Raw genomic sequence first — 20867 nt, forward strand, 5'->3', positions numbered from 1 at the left:
TTTTAAAAAAATATTAAAAAAAAAAAAAAAAAAAAAGGTACCTGCAGCTTGGTAAGACATATAAGAACAACAATGCTCCTTGCTTCTTCAAGCCCAGGGACGTCTCAAGTGTTGCAAAAGAACTTTCAGCTTTTAATTAATAGCCAATTTATTACTTCCTGACAAAAATTATCCTACTACTTGACTAAGACTGATACAGGTGATCAGATCACAAAGTAGATGATCTCTGTTTACCAGTTAGGAATTAAAAAACCCCTTGCTATTTAGACTGCAAAACTGAGTGAAATGTAGTATTTAGTCTTAATAGAAGACATAGATTCTTATTCATCACAGGTTGTAAAAATACCCTTTTTAGGTGGTTTGCCTCAATAAAGAGTCTCAAATTCAGTTAGGCTGAAGAATCTCTAGCAGCTTGGATCTTCAGATACCTCTCTGGACTGTAACATAATTTAACCGGAGGCATGAAAACCATCTTGCACCGTCCCTGCAAACAGCCTGGTGGTACGTGCAGTCTTCAAGGAGAATCAGACTAGAACTCCCTGAGGCTGAAGTGCAAACTCACTCTCAGACTCTCAATTTTATGGGCAAGTACTTTGAGTACCAGGCTGGTGTTAAAAAAAAAAAAAGTCCCTTCCGTAAGTGGCATTTTACAAGTAACAGAGCAATGTTCTAAATTTTGTAAGGGAACAAATACTGTTAAGTGTACTGAGCATATACTGAGCATGTTTTGTTCACATCTACAGGATCCAGTCACTCAAAGGGCTTAGATCCGTCCCAGCAATGCTTAGGCAGGAAGTAGGCATAAAGTAAAAAATAAAATTTGTAACAAATGCTTCACATTATATGCTAGTCTGTTTTATTGCCCTTGGCTACAAAAGCTGTGGTCCCAATGCTGAAAATATTAGGTTGAAAAGCTCCAAGTATTTAAATGCCCTTTTAAACTACATACCTTGAACAGTGGAGCTACTTGTGCTCTCTTTAGAGACTCCTCTAAACTAAAGCAGAATAGCACCTCAGCTTCAGCATCTCTGAGCACAAAGTTCTGTTCATCTGAAAAAGAAAGACTGATGATGTAATGCACGAAAGACAAACATCCACGCAACCCAGGATCTAATCTGATCAGAAAATGTTGGTGGCAGAGTGACTCTTAAGTGGTAAACACTCACTAATTTTAACATGATTATAATACTACCTTTTATTAGGCGCCTTACAAGGATGACCCACGATTACTTGGGAGAATAAAATTGTGTATGTATTTTACACTTGTGTATCTAGCAACAACCACTGTCCTATAAAGTCCCTTTTTCTAACTTATTGGAGGAACTTGTGAACTTTTCTTTGTTGATCCTCTACAAAAAAGGAGCAGAACGATTAAGTTTAAGTTCAAATCACTGTGACAACCTATGGGAGCCCAGAAACTGTCTTCAACTCCTCATGCAGCCTTAACTGAGCAAACTTTCCATCTGTTTCCCTTGTCCTGTTATTCAGCCAATTTTTCATTTTTTATTAGGGATGGAATTTCAGGCTTAACTTCATCTTTCCACAAAAGGCTATGTCAAACATATTTCTAAATCAGATTTAATTCAAAAGATCTAAGTTTAAAGAACAAAAAAATTTTATATGGAGAACAAATTGGTCTTTCCAAGGACAATTTCGATAACCTGCAAGAGATGGTGTTAATATTCTTCCATAAAACAAAGAAAACCTGTAGGACAATTTTTCTAAACAACTGACGTATTTTCCATCATTGTACTACGTACAAAAGCAAAGGCAGCCCATTACTCGTCTACTGAAATTCAGTAGATTTGTAGCTAAAGTACTTCAAGTCCTAGATCAAAACAGTCATCCTTCTACTTCCCCAGACCTTCTTTACCTTCTAATAGCTTTCAAATGGATTGATTTCTCAGTTCACTGATGCTGAACCAAGCAAGTTGCCTTCTCCAGATTTATAAAAAATGTTTGCTGGTTTATTGGTTAATTATCCATAGATTTAAGTCTTTGTGATGGTTATGCAACAATGTTATATACTTGCTCCTTACAAAACAAATTATATAAAAACCATAAAACAATCATAAAACAAATTATCAGCCTTTAAGGAGATTTTCTTCAGATCCAACATCCTTGTCAAATAGACCAAAACCATCTTTTTTGTTATTTTCAGCTGTCAACAGAAAAGCAGTGTAAACACAAAGTTGCTATCTTCCAACACAGTTACGGTACTAGACTAACTAATTATTTAAATGCATTTTTGTATGTATTTCCAACAGTGGCTTAGTGCTTTACAACTTACATTTTAGAAAAATTACTGAAACCAAAAGCATTTGGAGCTTAAGAAGTAATGTAACCATAGGTAAAAATCTGCAAATATCTATACGAGAAAAACAGACAATGCTTAACAACATCCAACCTTTTAATCACCCCAAAGCAAACTTTTAAAGTATTTTTTTACTTCATTTAATGCAAAGAAACTGTATTAAATCAGATGAAAACTAAATGAAAGAAAATGTTCTGTTGAAAGAGAACTTAATAAAAAAATAATACATCATTTCTTCTTATGACAGCTTTATTTAACGATACCAACATAACCTCCTACCTCAAGTGAAATACAAACTAGCTGCTAGTACAATTGTTTAAACATAACATGAGTTATGAATTACGCTAGTCAGACTTGCTGTAGATTTAAAATCTCTGCTTTCAAAACTGAACTCTTTAGGAAACTGGCAAGAGACACTGAAGTCAGAAGTCAAAACTACGAAGTGTATTTAAATAGGCATGCCATCTTCGCATACTTAAATCAACAAACTTGATTTTACTATCAAGTAAAATACTATAGAAGTATAGTATATAGAAGTTGATACTAGTTTAACTCACCAACAAACTTCTGGCATTTGAAACACTCTTCTAACCACTCTGGAGTTACTATGTGCTTGACTACAGAAATTGCTGTCAGGAACTTGACTGTTCGGGTCACTTTACTGGCAATTAGATGGGTGCATTTCTGGGCAGATTCTGCTACTTCACCTCCAAGGATATACAGTTTCTGAAAGTTGTACAAAACACAAATCAGCATGGAATAGTGCTTTAAAAATTGGAGGAAAAAAATGAAGAATACCACCACCACCATCAAATAAAACTAAGCTCCTAATGAAACAGTAAATATAGGAGATTTCTGTATTACAGTCATTCCTAAAGCTGATCAATTTTGACAGAATTTACAGCCATTGAAAATCCAGCTATTTCCAGACATAAATTTCATCTGGCAAGACTGAAAGCTACATTCCGCTTCTGCAGGTTTTTGGGTTTGGGTTGTGCTTCCTTTAAGCAAGGAAATAACTGTAAGATACTAATTAAAATCTTTTTGAAGTGAAACATGGTATTAAATTTAAGTAAGCAGAAAATGTAATGATTTTGCTCTTTTCTATGGAAGATATACTATACGCTGTAGCTATGGTAAACTTAATTTTGCTAGTCTTTTCTTCAAAAAGAAAAGCACCTCATGAAAAACGTGTTCTTTAAATGCACTAGTTCCACATGTATTTTTCATGATACTGAGCAACTATCCTTTTTTCCTTGGTTTAAACTACCAAACCTGAACTAACTCATCACAGTTGCTATCTTGTCAGTTAAGATACAAATCATTATCTGAAGGGATCAGTAATACAACTAATCAACTGGTGAGGCACATCACATTACCATAGGTGTTAGTTACAAATAAAGAGTGCTTCCCACAAAAAAAAAAAAAACAAAAAAAAAATAGGACAACAACATTATCAACGAGCTGCGGTGGATTTCTGATTTTCTTTGACAAGCATTTTGTACAAACAGATAAAAAAACACCGATATGTTCAAGTATAAATATCGAACATACTAGGGTGATTTTCACATCAAATTACCATAGGTGTTAGTTACAAATAAAGAGTGCTTCCTCCCATAAAAATTTAAAGAACAAAAAAATATTTGGACAACTTTATTATCTATGTGCTGTGGATTTCTGATTTTCTTTGACAAGCATTTTGTACAAACAGATAAAAAAACACCGATATGTTCAAGTATAAATATCGAACATACTAGGGTGATTTTATTACATCAGTCATCAGGAGTCACGAATGCAGGAAGGCCTACTGGGTGTATTAGAAACCCTAAAAGACCTCTAGCATCCTTCTGTACTCTATTGCTCTGGTAATAAGGAACAAGTAGGATAGACAGGGACAACGTTTTAAACTTTTCTTTACTGTGCTGGCTTACTTTGACGGTTTGCATAGAGATGATACACAAAAGTGTTATTCAATGACACGGAACCTTTCTACTATTTATTTCCTTCAGGGTATGTATAAACACATTGTGAATAGTACACTTGTACACCTATGAAAGGCAGAAGCTGTTACTTTCATAGTTAATACCTGTTCCCCTCAAACACTGTATACCTAGTGCAGATCTTGCAAGATTTCCATTCTGATGTTCAAGGAACCCTTTTTAGGCATACGGGAAAAAAGACTACCCCTCCAACTCAAGAAGATGAGAAGTATCCAGCCTCAGCTAGGCATCGAAACTCTGAAAGGTCTTGATGGTATCATCGCTGCCAAGTTTAGATTCAACTTCACAAGCCTTGAGGCTGAAGTTCATATTTTATATTTGTAAGCCATAGCTGTTACCAAAACAGATTCTCCATATAATTAATTCACCCAGTACCAACGTGACAGAAAATGAGGAGCTGACACTGGAACTTTCTGGGATATACTAAAAAATATTTTATGTTCCAAAATATTTAATATCAAGCTTCAAATGCAAACACTGCAAGGGAAAAAAACTCCAAAGTCCAACTACTTTAAAAACAAGTTTAGGTATAATAAAGAAGATATTAGATGTTTTTGAGCACACCAAAGTGATGCACATTTCTAAGAAATGTAGCGGACTCAAACTAGGCCTCATTTACTTTTCATTATCTGGAGCAGCCATCAATGGCGGGATCTTTCATGCACTACTGAGGTCAGCAGTTAAAAAACCCACGTGCCTCGAATGTCAGCCAACATGTGAAAAGTAACATAAATGAAAAGTTCTTTTGGAACAAATGCTTAGTAATTATTAAGGTTCACAGAATGACTGGATTTTCATACCGTTAAAAGAATGTTATAAGTTATTTACAGTTACGTCTTGGGACAGCTTTATTAGGGAACAGAACAAAATCTCCATGAGAACTTATTATCTCACACCTGCCATAAGCTTTGTCATCAGCTTTCTTTGAAGCATTTGCTATTACAGATAGCAACTACACTAGAAGAGTCTTGGGTCTTATCCAGTACAACCATCACTACTTTTCCCACCTAAATTTGGTCATGAAGTTTGCTGATTTAAAAACAAATGCGGAAGGGGCTTTCTTGCTTTTTAAAACAATCATATGGAAAGCAAAAACAAGGAGCACAGAAGTATGAAGTAGTTAACTAAAACAGAACAGTTACCAAATAAAACTCATTTCACATAAATCTACACTCTAACCTCAGCCCCAGTAAGTATGGGGTTTTATCCACTAGATGTATGCTAATCAGGTCTTAGATAGCAAAAATTCAACATCAAGAAGAAAGTTATCAGATGTTTCAATGTAGTTCACAAGAGAGAAGCATGAAAGTCACCTTAATGTACTGTTGAACTTGCATAGGTTCAAATCCCGTGAAGAGCACCATTGGCGTCAATTCTGGGGTGAGTTTTTTAGTAGGTGGTGGTAGGTCTTCAATCCTACAAAATACATGAAATACAGCAGAATGTGAAGTTTGGGCCCAAAGTTGTATTATTATTATTTAAAAACTAGACAAGCACACTCTTGCAACTTTTACCAATGGAAGTACTCAGATGAATGAGAATTAGGCAGGACCAATCTTCTTCTGAGGAAAAAATTCCTATGCTGAGAACAGGACATATTCTCCTGTTTCTGTTCTCTCCCAATTCTCTTACTACTTCACTCTCTAGTTATTATTTTATTTCTGCCAGCTGAGTAGCTAGCAATATGCAAAAAACATTGTTAGTTATTTCAATTCACAGGGCACAGGATGGAACTTTTTCTGTAGAAAAGTAAATTAAGGACTACCAGCACTGATTACTCGCTAGTCTTACCTTGCTCTTTTGGAAGATGGCTGAAGACTGGATTCATTTTGCTTTGGTTTCAAAGGCAACCTCACACCCTGAAATTAGATCATCTACATGTATATATCTGAGTTGAGCAGGGAAACCAACTTCTGTTCTGAAAGACGAAAACTATACACGATATTCTGAGACTATATTAAAGAAAATTAAACACGAATGAGAAAGACATGCTACTGAATGCATACTGGTGCACCTAATGCTTACACAACTGACTCAAGAGCAAAGCTGAGCATTAACCAAAGCTTCTCCATAAAGTTATATAATCATTTATGTGAACACCAAATAAAATATTGTGGGACATTTTTTGCTTTAAATAAAGCTGATACTCATCAACGGAAATCCCAAATAATTAAATGAGAAAGAGACTGAAAAACCTGTCCATTTGTTAAATACATGAAGACTACAATATTCTTCCAGGTGATTAAATATCAACAGAAAATACTGGCACCTGCGTTTTAAATGCTCAAGTTCCCTGACTACATAAACAGAAGCTCCAGTGGATGCTCAGGTACTCACTGGATAGACACTCCCACTTCCACAGTACTAGGTCAGCCACTAGAGCATTTCCCCAGGAACAGAGAAATGTAGCTTTTATTAGGCTCTCCCTGGCCTGAGTAACTTGAAACCACAGCTCTCGCTTGCAGGAGCATGTAACATCTATTCCTCTTTAACCTTCAAATCTACACCTGAAATTTAATGAGGAATACTAGAGGCACATGACCAGAAAGACAGGTAGCATTATTCCAGCCTCACTGTGAGTACAGTCCTTTGGGAGGAACAGGCCACAGGGGTTTGCTCCCTGCTGTCAGGGACATGCATTTTCGTGCTAGACAATCACTAGTAAGAGCATCTGGAAAGAAAAGCACACACGCTCATTTCAACTATGAAAATGCAAAAGGTAGATGGCATCAACACTGTCTGACAGACAGCTGTCCTCAAAAGAGGACCCCATACTTTAAATCCCAAGACAAACAGTAATGCCTGCTATGAAGGCAGTGAAGTACCTTGTCTGAGACTTTCACGTGCCTGGCATTTTCTACTACCAAATCATATTCTGCATACGTGGGCATCCTGAGGGGAGCTGGACAAGAGTACCTCCAGAAGTCCCTTTCGATCTAAGTTACAAGATACTCACTTCACATGGGGAAGAAGGGTCCCCATATAGTAAATACAGAAAGGGAGGTACAAAATTAGGCTTTCTGACCCCTAAGTTCTCTCCATTTGCCACAGTAGAAAAAACATGGACCACCACCTGGTCTGACTGAGTCACACAAAGAAGGCACATGCCCAATTTTAAGATGAGCTCAACTGCAGTGTGGACACAAAGGGTGGTGGTAACAAACCCAGAACCGAGTTAGTTAAAAGCTATTTAAATACTAATAGTGCATACTGAATCTCTTCAAGGATTTTTTATTTTGCCACTAGTAGAATGCATCCTTCTTCAGGAAAATATGAAGTGCACAAATTTTTTTAAAGGCAGATAATTTCCTAAAAATTAGTTTCCTACAGGCCCACAAAACAATTCCACAGGGGTCTGTAAGTAGAAGAATGTTTCAAACTTAGGGCCAGGGATATAGTAGTGACTATTTCTAAAGCTGAAAGGCATTAAAACAACAAATAGTGCCCAGACCCCATTTAAAGTATTAGTACAAATTAAGTTATGACAGTTACTAAGCTCCTCTTTTCTGAAGAGTATACAAAACAATGGAGATAAGAAGTGATCCAGAATGCAAGACGTATGGCAAAATGTTTTTGTGCAATATAAAATGTTATCTGACAGTCATCTGTTGTACCAATGAACTGAAAGCTCACTAGCTCAAACTGGGATTTACCGACGTCAAGACAGACACTGTGAAAACAGTTATCAAATATAAATCTGAAGTGGGAAGAGAATTTACAATACAAAAACTGAAATAGTTTTCTACATATTCAGAACAAGGAAACAGTTCAGAAGATAAGTTGCAGTTTCCACCTCAGCTCTTACACCTGCCTCATGTTTTGCATGTTTCACAGAATACACTACATGACAAAAACTAAATGTTTTCTATCTTTTTTAAGGTACATTCTTCGTATCCTTACTGTTGTTCATTTACACTGCTGTTATTCACAGGGTTATCAACTACACTTTTTAAAGCAAGATTTATTTTTAAATTATAAAATATATGGTATAGATGCCCATGGTTTTAGTTCTTAAGACTATTTCAAAGAGATGATATAAAGTAGTTCTACCCTTAATTTACATTATCTATCCTATTTAAAATTCAGCCAATATTCCAACAAAATCCTCACTGATTTTTGGTGCTCTGCCTTAAAAACCCTTATGAAGCCTGATTTTCAGATAGTGTTAGGTACTGACTCAAAAAATACTAAGCCCTTTCTAAAGGTATGATGTAAAAATTGAAGAGTGAAGCACTAGCCCAAGATGTCTGAAAAGTAACTTGATTTGGTGTATCACAGTGCAGGTTCTTAGTTCTGCAAAAGATTATTTCTCAGATTTCTCAAAATAAAACAGAGAGAACACTAGCAGGAAGTACAGCCAGGAGGTTCAGTATGGGTCTGTCTAAGTCCCTCTGGCATGTTGCTCACACCATATACACATGTGCTCACACATTAAAAGCACTAAAGAGTAATCTTATAAGAACACCTGCATATATACAATAATTCAACATACCATTAGAATTTCTGGTGATACCTTTAATGGGACTCTCCAAGCATCTAGGAAATGAAGAACAAAACAAAAATGAAACCACTGCAAAGTTATTTATACCAGAAGACACATGCTTCTATTGATTAAACAGGTACATATATAAATGCTACAGAACACAGGATTTGGGGACTGAAACTCTTACCCAAAAGGTTTAGAACTAGATGTTGACTAGGAGAAAGTGGATCTTGAAGACTGAATACTGTATACCGACTGTGCTGTATCTGCCGTAAAGCTTCAAAATTTCCTAGCAGTATGTCACAGAGCCATTGCGCATTTACACATGGTATTCTCCACTCTTTAGCTTTCTCATACTTCAAGCCACTGGGCCTTATTGTTCAGAGATTAAGGAAAAAAAAATATATTTCAATAAAATAGGTAAAATAGCAATTTCTAATAATAAACCTAAAATACCAATATTACTGTGTTGGCCTATTATCTATTTTAACTGTGACAAAGTAGATACTCTGAACACATACTTTTGCTTTATGTGCTAGAACAAGTCAATTAGGGGAGTATTTCTGCCCCAAATAGAATCAAGTTAGACCTGGATTTAACTTATTTTCCCTCCCCCAACGTTTTAAAACATTTAAAAAAAAAAAAAAAAAGATATTTTACTTATAGATGATGTAATATGGTCAGCATCACTTATAAAATACTGCAAAACAGTGAAATTAGAAATGACTTTTCTTTTGCCTGTCTTCAGAAGGCCAAATTTATCATGTAACAGTGTGCAGTAATTTAGTTCAAGAAACAACATCACTAAGTTTATTGCTATCAAATTGCAAAATTGATTAAAATTACCATTCTTATAATGAGATGCAATTAGCACCTCACGTTAAGAAAAGCACTAACTGGCAACAGGCAACTGAGAACGTGAGTACTGCAGAGATAAACCACTTACTCTTTACAGATGAGAACTGTATTGCTGCGACACAGATAGCCTGTGTATTTGGCACCTGCTAGGTAGGCCATTAGTTTGAGGTCATCTCTGTCACTATCAACAAATCCTGTCACAGAGATTATCTACAGATAGAAAGAGACCGTTACAAATAACTGAACATAGATGGTACTTACAAAACACTCCTGTTGAAAATATTTTTCTGTTACTAACTTTTTTACACTACAACAAAATATACAGTATCATAACTATGGCATATAGGCACTTAATTAAAACATGGCTTGTAGGATACGTAAAGTACAATTCAAAAGTGATTTGTTTATACATAAACATTTCAGGTTTCCAGCACTAGTTCTGACTCAGGAAGAATCATTTTCATTCTGCTGGCCAGCTTTTTCTCATTTACAAATACTACAGTTTTACTATGAAAGAGCTCACAGCTAGTTTTCTTCTCGCACATGTCTCGCCTTTCTCCTGCTGCTGTTTATATTCAGGGAGACAGAGAAATGCTTATACTTACTTGCCCTACTCTACTTTTAAAAATCTCCTGAATGCTCTGCTCTACCCTGCCATGAAGCCAAATAAACTGTGCCAGCTGATCATAAGTGGTGAAGTGTAATTCCACCCCTCCTGTTCTTATCTTCAGTCTTGCCAAGTTTTCAGTTTTGCCATTCTCTCCTTTTATTTAGGCAAAGGCAACAGCAATTTTGTTGTTGATAATAAACTACATTTACTACACTACATATTACATTTGCTACTAACCACTGTGTTCACATGCATATTGTTATATTCTAATTTTCCCAAACTTGTATTTCTTTTTATGCCTTCTAGAACAGGCTAGTAGCAAGGCCATCATCCCCTATGTCTGCATCCAGCCCAAAGAAATCCAATGCCAAGACACACTTTGGCATCTTATTTTTATGTTGCACAGTGTATCTCAAGATGCATCTGATTCAACTGCAAGTTTATGTTTCAACCCCACAAAATTCAGCTTCCCCAGTGCTCCTCATTGCACAGGCTACTGGAACTGTGACCTCCTATTCTCTGATTAACAGCACAGCCTATCTATTTGCTAGGTATTGACCCAGAAAAAGAAAAACCCTCGAAAAATCCCCACAAAATATTAGGTTATGGTAAAGGAAGCATATACTGTTAGACGTGCTGTTAGTAAAAAACTATGCAGCTTGGATTCCTGTCATCTTGCTATGTTTAACTCATGTAATCTTTGCACCTCAGTTTCTAAGAGACTAATTCACAAACACAGGTGTTACTCCTCACCACTCAGAGCTCAGCAAGACTTGCAAAGCACTCTGAATTACCCGGTAGTATGCACCACATCAACACAGGACCTTAAGATTACCAGAAGCTTTTCTTCCGAGACAGAAGAAATGTCTATTTTGCTTTGAGTAAGTGCTTTCTAGCTATATTTTAATACTGCTCATGTAATGAACCAAGCAGTTGTTAGAAGTTAGCTTTTTCTTCTTACGTGTTGAGAGCATGGCTTTCCTCCTGGTGGAAATGCCACTGGAAAATGAAGGGCTCGATGAGGTGGTACCATTTTCTTCTTCTTCAAGATTGAGTTCAGCCAGTGTGCTGTAATACATCTCTTCCTTTCTCTTAAAGCCTGTGAATACATGCATAAACAGCTTTTAAAAATCAAAATACATCCTTATTGTATTTTACACTTTTTCTACACTACAAAGCTTTGATTTTCATCGTTTGTTTTTCCTCTACTTTTTCAGGATCCTTCTTCTCATAGCATCTTCCTCAGTGTTCTCTGGAATAAATCTGCTACATGCATTATGAGTTTGTTATACCATAAACCACAAATCATAAAAAAGCACATCATGAAAAACTTTAATTTTATACTTACAATCTAAGCATGAAGTACATACTGGAAAGCCCTGCCTTTCCAGTAATAAAATGAAAGCATGCATGAATACACGTTACTAGTTTGCTTATTACCTGAGCATACATGTTACTGACTTGGCTTTCACAAAGAAGATGTGTACATCTGCTTGTAAGGGTAGGGTCCACTGTCCCACCATGTGCTTGAATGATCTGGTAAGAGAACAAACCCAAAACTTCTAATACATGTAACAATTTTTAAATTACCCTAAGAAACAAACAGTCTGAAATTAAAGTCTACTCTTTAGGACACTGCCACCATTAGCACCATAGCACCATTTCACTCAAGAGTTACCCCCCCAAAAAAGGTTTGTTATCTAGCTTAAAAACATTTTTGAAAAAAAATGGAGAAAACAAAATTAAATATGCACCTTTTCACTGAGCTACAAAAAGTCTATTTAATTTAGAATCAATTAAAAAAAAAAACTAAAGATATATAAACACAAATAACCCTTCTCATGTTTTTTATTTTTGCAGTATAACTATTAAACAATTTTTCATGAACTACTCAATTCTATTTCAGCAATAAACACAAGTGCTGTTAAAAATGTCAACAGCTTACTTGATTATGCAAAATTGTAGGGAAAATTCAACTATAAAATCCATCAGAAGTTTCTGAAGAACATCAAAGTCCTCTCATTTAGGAAAGGATACAATCAGATTTTTCTGAAAAATAGAAGTTGGCAAAAAACAGAAACACTCTATTCCTCCATCTTATTCACTCAGGTGGATACCTCACAGGCTACTAAATGCCAAAATTATATGCAAAAAAAGAATCTTTTTATACAAGCAAGTTAAAGACAGAGAGCAATGCAGTATTACATTTGCTGCACTACAGCTGCCTGATTAAAAGCATAAATAGTCGGGAAACAGTTAAGGCTATAACTTATTTAGCCAATGTTCTGACTAAAGACCTAATTCAACCAGGCTGCACATCTAAAGCATTTTTATTACTTTTTTCTGGTCAGCTGCAGTTGAATAATGGTTTTTAGGTTGTAACACAAACATTACACAAAAAGATGCCTAAAGAAAAGTGAACAGTGCTGAAATACTTCCAATCATTCCTTTTAGGATTTAGTTACTATGACATTATGTTATCATAGTTTTTTAAAAATACAGCAGAATCTTACCCGTTTCCAGGTCGCTAACAGCTGTTTGTCAGACATCTGTTCTGGGTAATCAGCAATTGCAAAGACACAGCCCAGTAGGAAATACTCTTCTGGAACTGGAATAGTTTGGCACATAAAAGAACAAAAAATTAAATACTTACAAGTCTGAAGAGTTCATCTCAGAACATATTTGCTACACTAATCTTTCCTATTACCAGGTTATAAACTTCATTCAATTTTGAAGTAAATCTTTCTTGGAAAAAGTAGGATCCAAAATTTCAAAGCTGACAGCCACATCTAAAGGCACAGTTCAGCCCAGGGTTTTTTCTTGTTCTGGGTGGTTTTTTTCCTGGAGGAAGAGGGGCTAAAGGGGTAGAAGGAAGGAGCACCAAAAGGAAAACATAAGGCAACAACTTATTTTTTTATATAGATCACCTATGAAGAGTCAAAACAATCAAAAAGCTTTCAGTTCTCCTAGCATGGACAGAATTCAAAGCAAGGTATGACAACTTTCTATCTGATACTGAATCCTCATCATTTACTAGTATTTCCAAAATTTAAGCTGTCTTTCCAGTTGTTATCCTCTTTGAAAGCTTCCCCTTTCCCCTCTTCCAAAGGAAAAAAAATCATAAAAATTTATGGTATGCATAGACTAACACTGTTCTCATAGCATAATTTATATGCTAGTGGCATTATTTGAAAAGAGAAAGCTCTCGGTGCTCTCAGGCTTTTCAGATTTCTGGATCACCCTTAGTTACAATTTAAATCTGTTTGCCTAAAAATTAGTAAAACAGGTGCCAAGCCATGAATGGCGTTTCTAAGTCTTACAATCCCATACTGTAAACACAGCATTATTTTTTGATATTTTAACCCACAGTACGTCATGTCATTAGCGACTTTTTTCCAGGATCAGAAGGCAATAATTACTAACTCTCCGCTGCTGGATCATGTCCAAAGAGCGGCTGCTGTTGCAGTTGTTGCTGTTGCTGCTGGTGGTGTTGTGGCTGCTGGGCTGCAACTTGATGCTGTAGTGCTTGAGATGTCTGAGTTAAGTGTTGTGTTGCCTGATTCTGCATTTGCTGTTGCTGATGCTGTTGGTGTAACCGCTGTAAGTGCTGCTGCTGCAATTGCTGCTGCTGTATTTGCTGCTGCTGATGTTGCAGCTGTTGTTGTTGCAGATTCTGTTGCTGTAGCTGCTGCAGTTGCTGCTGCTGTAGCTGCTGCTGCTGCAGCTGATGAAGTTGCTGTTGCAAAGCATGCTGCTGTTGGAACTGGAGCTGTTGCTGAGGACGGTGTAGCTGCTGTTGCGCATGTAACTGCTGCTGTGGAAACTGAAGCTGCTGTTGTGCGAACTGGTGCTGCTGATGGACTTGCTGTTGCTGTTGTGAAAACTGATGAGGCTGTTGCTGTTGGAAAGACTGCTGGGAAATCTGTGGTTGTTGCTGCTGCTGCTGTTGCAGCTGCATAAGTTGTTGAGGTTGAAGGTGTAAAAGAGGATGGTGCTGTTGTTGCTGTGCTTGATGTGACTGCTGTAATAAATGTGTCTCTGGTGTTAGTTTCACTTGACTAAAGAGCACCGCATTTGGATGTCCCTGTTGGCTATGATTTACTTGTTGTTCTAAACTTTTTGTAGGTGCTGAAAGTGATTGTAATATCTAGAAAACAAAGATTAGTTTTGTGACCTTTTTGTTGTCATTCAGTTTTAAAAATATTTAAAGAACTACTGGGAAAATACAATTCTCAAAAGAAAAGAACCCTATGCTTAAATACACTGTGAGCTAAACAAAAATCTTTTAACTGTTAATAGCAAAATGAAAAGACAGGACTTACACATAGAAAAGCGTGGAGCTACACATGGCTCCTAATATAAGGCAATGCACATTTTAGCAAAATTTAAGATTAAATCCTGTCCCTGTATTATTGATGATATCTCCAATAGCATTATGACTATTACCACTATATTAATAATTACATTGATCAACTCAATCAACTGTAATATTCATTTTACAATCCTGTTGGCCTGTTAAGTTCAAAGTTTAGTTCCATAGTCTTATTTTCTTTAACTTAAAAATTGCTAATAACGCCTCTACTAATTAGTACTGTTTGAAACATGGGAAACATGGGAACTTAATACAACCTTGCTTTCTTTTGAACCAATACAGGAATATTTAGCTCTACTGTTTAAACTGAATCCCAAAATACAAAGAAAAACATTGATCTGCTGAGCACTAACCAACCCATACTTAAGAATAATAGATTTTAGATTTATACGGAGTGCTGAAGTAATCTGGAGTTTAATTTCATTTTTAGACGTATAGCTCACTGTTAAGGGAAAAATCATTTCACACTAAGCAGACACAAGTTGGCAAGTGAGTTTTTAAAGCATCAGAAAAGGGACAATTAGGCAAATTCCTAATAGACTGAGTTCTACATATTTATTAAAATATTTTAATATAAACTACCTATTAAAAATTAGAAGGAGCAATAGGAAACTCTAGACTCGCCATTCATAAAGTCTTTTAAACACGCAACCAGCTTTGGTGAATCCCGCAAAGCTTGTTTCCTTCACCCACACTATTTCATCACATACAGTGTAAACTTCAGTGATGTGTGTGTGCGAGAGAGAGGAATCAAAGCACATCACTAAAACACAAAGCCAATTAACTGTATCCTCTCAATGAGACGTCCATCAACTCTTCATCAGAGGTGGCTCAAGTGTTTTTTACAATGCACTTCAGAACATCTCAGGTTTCATCTAAGTAATTTTGATGTTGTTGGTATAGCATACATTTACAACCACGATTATCAATGCATCACCCATCACTAATGTCTAGACAGCACCACAGTGTAAACGTTCAACAACTAAAAATAAGATACACAAAGAGAATGTTTCTGTGGCTCAGTATGAGGAGAGATCTTCATGCCGCTCTCCACAAAAAGTCTCAAAAGTCAAAATTACAGAAGCTTCAGGACACATATTTCAAAATAAAGGGATAAAACTTTCAAAAGTATCCTAGGGCTATATTCAGAAAGTAACTTTGCATCTGCAAAATGCCATATTATTACAGATCTTGCCATTCAGCAGAAATCTGAGGTTGAAATTAAACATTAACTTTCCAAGACTGTGCACCAAGACATGGAATCCACCCAAGACTGGTACCCAAGCAGGATACAAAGTACAATTTAACCTAGCCAGAGGGAAGTTATAAGGGAAAACGTAGACTTGGTATTCCTCCCTCTAGGAAGCAGATTCACAATTCTAAGATGCCAAGCTTTTCTCCATGTGCTGGCACTAGCACAGCAACCTACACAGCAGCCTGATATGGTACTTGAGAACAGTCCTTGCACACCATAGCCAAGTCCCTAGTCTAACAGACTTTTGGAGAACAAAGTCTAGCCGAAGCACGATACCATCAACTGCCCTGTAGCTCTATAAATATTATTTACAGAAAAATACTTCCACAGGGACACCACTAAAGAGTATTTGAAAGTACAACGGCTGGGTTATAGATGTGGTGTTCAGACATGAAAGCATCATCCAGCTTACCAGCACTGGCCAACCGACCAGGACTTTGGCGGTTCTGCTCAGTCCTTACCCAGAAGTCTCAGTCCTTAAACAACTCAAGGCACTGAGAAGAAGAGTCTAGGACTCAGTTTTAAAAGGAAGCCTGCATTTCTGTTTCATATTCAGAAGTCATATAGACAACAAAGAACCAACATTTCTGAGTGACTACACTTTTTGTGTTTAAGTACTAGCTGTAAGCGTCTGGATTATTCAGGCACCTTTGAAAGTTTTACCTTCAGATGAACATCCAAATAACTCAAGGCACTGAGAAGAAGAGTCTAAGACTCAGTTTTAAAAGGAAGCCTGCATTTCTGTTTCATATTCAGAAGTCATATAGACAACAAAGAACCAACATTTCTGAGTGACTACACTTTTTGTGTTTAAGTACTAGCTGTAAGCGTCTGGATTATTCAGGCACCTTTGAAAGTTTTACCTTCAGATGAACATCCAAATAAATGCACCAGTACAATTATTTAAGTAAGAGATATGTCTACCATTTACCAGCACCTACTTTTCTCACGTTCCCTTCCCATGAACATCTTAGAATTTCAATGCTGTAAGTTATTTCAGTGCATGCTCACTCGCTTTTTATTTTCTTCTAAAAATAAATTCAGTAGAAAAGCTGCAATTATTTCAACTATACGAGTGGCATAAGAACTTTTAAGTTAGGACTTCTGCATCATAATCCTGACTATCCTATATAACAACTTAATGATGCCCAGCAGAACAACACAGTATAGAACTGAACCTACCGTGAGAACAATCAATTTCACAGTTCTATGTGTTTATAGCACAAGTAACTCCTTGCACTGAATAAAAAGCTTGAAAGGTATGAAATCAGGTTTCCTGAACTAGGCAAATAATTTTAAATTAATGAATTTTTTTTTTTTTGCTCTTACCAAGAAATCAATACTGAAACTCTAAACCATGCTATAGTTAAACACAGCCTTACTCTTCCAAACATTTTTTCCAAATGCATTCTTACTTCTGTGAACCTGCTAGGAATGAAGTTACTTATTACAGGGAGGTTACTAATTTGGCCACAACTTCTAAGTAATACGGAGAACTTTTAATCCTTTGTACATTTAAAGAACAATAAAAGGAAACTGAAGTTCTCGTATACGACAGTTCCTAATAAAAAGTCCAATATCTTATAAATTAAAAATCCAACACTTACATGTGCTACATTTGATGGTCTATTAATCTGCTGAATATCAGCACTATTAGTAATATTCCTTAATGTCCGCACGGCTGGACTCCACGTAGCCATCATTTCCTGTCGATCAGAACTTTGGGCACCTTGTACTGAAGCCATTAGATTGCCTCTCATATCCGGAGGCAAAATATTACCTGGCACTGGTGGGACATTGGCACATAAATTAATTAACCCAGAGTCTTTCCCTTGAGGCAACCTACGCTTTGCTGCAGATGCCTGTGGGACTTCAGCTGGTGTCCAATTCAAATTCCTTTCTTGCTTTTCTGGAGAGGAATCTGAAGAATCATCAAACATCAGTTCCCCTTTTGCCTTATCAGCAGTAGTAGATTTTGGTGAAAAAACTTGATCACCCAAAGGTGAGCCTTCTCGAGAAGATGCTGGGCTTGATAGTTTTTCATCAGTACTAGCTTCATTTTGAGAATCTTGTTCTTCATTTTCTGCTTCCTCCTCCTCTTCCTCCTCCTCCTCTTCTTCCTCCTCGTATATAATTAAACGAGGATGATAAGGAGTCTCTTCTTTTTTAGTCTTATCGGCTATAGAATCCAGTACCCAGTCCGGTGTCACAATTTTAATGCTGTCCCGTTTACAAGCACATTCATATTTTTCCTGGAAAAAAAAAAAAGAAGAGATTTTATTTAAAGACAAAAAATCCCAAATAACTTTCTTGAGGGCAGGGCTAGAGCATGGAGAGGCAGATCACAAGAGGCTGTCCAACAACAGAAAGTGATCTCTCCCAGAACCAACAGGACAAACTACACTACTGTGTGTAACCACAAGTTCCAAGAGATTAAAACAAAAACCTCCATCCACATTTATAATATAAAGGACTCAGAAGGCACGACTGCAGAAGATTAAGTCTTCACTTGCAAGAACACCACTACCCAAATTCTTCTCAAACCCAATCACCAAAGGATTTGAAAATCATGATATTTGGTTCTGAAAAAGCCTTCAGAACTCCAGCAGCTAGGAACATCACAGTCAATACTAAGATGCAGCTGATTTTTAGGTGGACATTAAGGTGAGTCTAAATACAGTTTATACTTACATTTTCTCCACTAAACAAAGTAAAAAACAAACAAACAAAAAAAAAACACCATGAAAAAGCCTTTAGGGAAAAATCAGAATTTCATAATAAAGTAGAGACAAGGTGATCACTGAAAAAAATGCATTTCAGCAGGAATACAAATCAGAAACCAGTCGGGTATTTCCCACACACCTTCTCAGAAGCTGCTAATTGTAATGTTGCCCTCAACTTGAAAGTTACACTTCTGTCCAAATATTAGCTAAATCCATTTCAATGAGAGGTTACAATACTGACAAAGTAGAAAACTTTATCCCTCCCTCCTGCCTTATCATTTCATCATTTGAAGATATATATAAATAGTAAAACTTCACTGTTTCCTTTCCCAAGAAATAGAAATAGACACAGGATCAGTGCTCTATTTATTCAAACATCCTCTTTGATGGAAACCCCTCACAAATATCAAGACAGTGGGGGAAAAAAAAACAAAATTTTCTTTAGAAGATTTGAAACTAACTTCAGGATCTAATATTGCAAAGTGATTGAACTGGGATTTTCTTTGTATGCCAAACAATATAAATTAACAACCAGCACATTCAGAGGAAATTAATTTAATTTAATGATTCTCTAGAGTTATTTCCTACAATGAAACTGTCATTCATACACAATAAAGAGATTACAGATTAAACCAAGTTTATTTGCAGATATGAGTTTTCATTCTTTCTTTGTGGTGAGAATTAAGAATCTTGTTTTATCATGTTGTGTCTAGTCAAAGCAATCATTTAAGTTTTCACTAGTGTCAAAACTGTTCTCATTACAAACTGCTGCAGATTCCCTTGTAGTAGTATGTCAGAGCAGCAGGACTAGAAGCATTTTAAGTAATCATGCTATAAAATTGTTCCCATTCAATGATTATGTAAATTAAACAAGAAATGCTAATGTGTTTTTTTCAGTTTCTTGACTGGCAAGCTCAAGACAACATCCTTTGCTCTAAAAAGCTTATGATTTAATGCAAGACTTCTTAAATGTATATCACCGCCTCTTAAAAACACCATTTTAGGTAGCAAAGCTCTTCTTCCAAGCATTACATTTTGTTGTGATGGAGGACAAAACTAGGGTGGTGTTCGGTACACCCTTTTAACTCTTCCACAGAAGAAAGATCATGCACTTAAAAAAATCCCAAAAAACAAAAAACCAACATCCCCCCCCCCAAAAAAAACCAACCCTACAAAGGTTCTTATAGTTTTAAATGAAACAGGGAAGAAAAAGCAAGCATTTCCCATGTCCACACTTTCTCTTCTCCCAATGCCAGCCCACGTTTTATTCTAAAGCACTTTCCTATGTATTGCACACATAAGTTTATTGTCATCCTACTAGCCACATGTTCTTCTCTATCTTAGTATTAGATAGTTTACATTAACTCCAAAATATTAAAAGGGTCATTGGTGGGACAATAATATACTCAATTCGTATAAAACAACATTATAAACTTGACGAAGTTTTACAGATTTATGTAAGGAGGTAGTGTATAGAACCTATCTTAGAGTTACATTCAAATAACTAACCTGTGTCACCCCTCCCACTGATTGGAAATTTAAAAAAAACCCCAAATGGTGATGGAAATGTGCTCATGTTATTAAAGGACAAAAAATAAAACACACAAAAATAAAACCAAAAACTTGCTCCATCCACCACATCAACTAAAAGCATCCAAGCAATCATTTTTAAGTGAGCTTCAATTTGTTTTAAGTATTTTCCGTTTCTGAACACACTAAATCAATTACAAATGTATTTCTTCTTCAGGAAGAGGAGTACCTGAACACTTCATGCAATTTCAGTGAACTATTATAACCAAAGCATTACTAGCATTATCGTAGAGAAGGCTATTCTGATGTGCTCAATGCTGCCTCTAGCCAGTTACCTCATCTTTCTGATTCAGTTTCTCCATTTGCATAAAGACAGCAACATTTGACTTCCTACACAGGAGTAGGAAATCAAATTATGATACTAAACTAGGAGGAGCTGTGGACTCCCTCGAGGGTAGAGAGGCCTTACAGAGAGATTTGGATAGACTAGAGAGCTGAGCAATCACCAACCATATGAAATTTAACAAGAGCAAGTGCCCAATTCTGCACCCGGGACAGGGTGATCCTGGTTATACATACAAACTGGGGGACGAGACACTGGAGAGCAGCCCCACAGAAAGAAATCTGGGGGTTTGGGTTGATGGGAAGTTGAATATGAGTCAACAGTGCCCTGGCAGCCAAAAGGGACAACCATGTCCTGGGGTCCATCAAGCACAGCATAG

The 20867-nt window shown here is 36.4% G+C and overlaps 1 protein-coding gene across 1 annotated transcript in view; it reads right to left on the reverse strand.

Moving 5' to 3' along the window:
* PAXIP1 (PAX interacting protein 1) overlaps positions 1-20867 on the reverse strand; it is a 34494-nt gene that overhangs the window by 2931 nt on the left and 10696 nt on the right. Inside the window, exons 6-17 of the mRNA XM_019474252.1 lie at positions 17500-18144; positions 13689-14412; positions 12779-12873; positions 11706-11801; positions 11227-11364; positions 9744-9865; positions 8985-9169; positions 8807-8850; positions 6106-6173; positions 5628-5730; positions 2872-3040; positions 950-1050 (exon numbers count right to left, since the gene is read on the reverse strand). Coding sequence (XP_019329797.1) covers positions 950-1050; positions 2872-3040; positions 5628-5730; positions 6106-6173; positions 8807-8850; positions 8985-9169; positions 9744-9865; positions 11227-11364; positions 11706-11801; positions 12779-12873; positions 13689-14412; positions 17500-18144 — 2490 coding nt within the window. The remainder of the gene's footprint in view (positions 1-949; positions 1051-2871; positions 3041-5627; positions 5731-6105; positions 6174-8806; positions 8851-8984; positions 9170-9743; positions 9866-11226; positions 11365-11705; positions 11802-12778; positions 12874-13688; positions 14413-17499; positions 18145-20867) is intronic.

The sequence above is a fragment of the Aptenodytes forsteri genome, unplaced genomic scaffold (assembly GCF_000699145.1).
Source record: "Aptenodytes forsteri isolate BGI_AS27 unplaced genomic scaffold, ASM69914v1 Scaffold296, whole genome shotgun sequence".
Lineage (NCBI taxonomy): Eukaryota > Metazoa > Chordata > Aves > Sphenisciformes > Spheniscidae > Aptenodytes > Aptenodytes forsteri.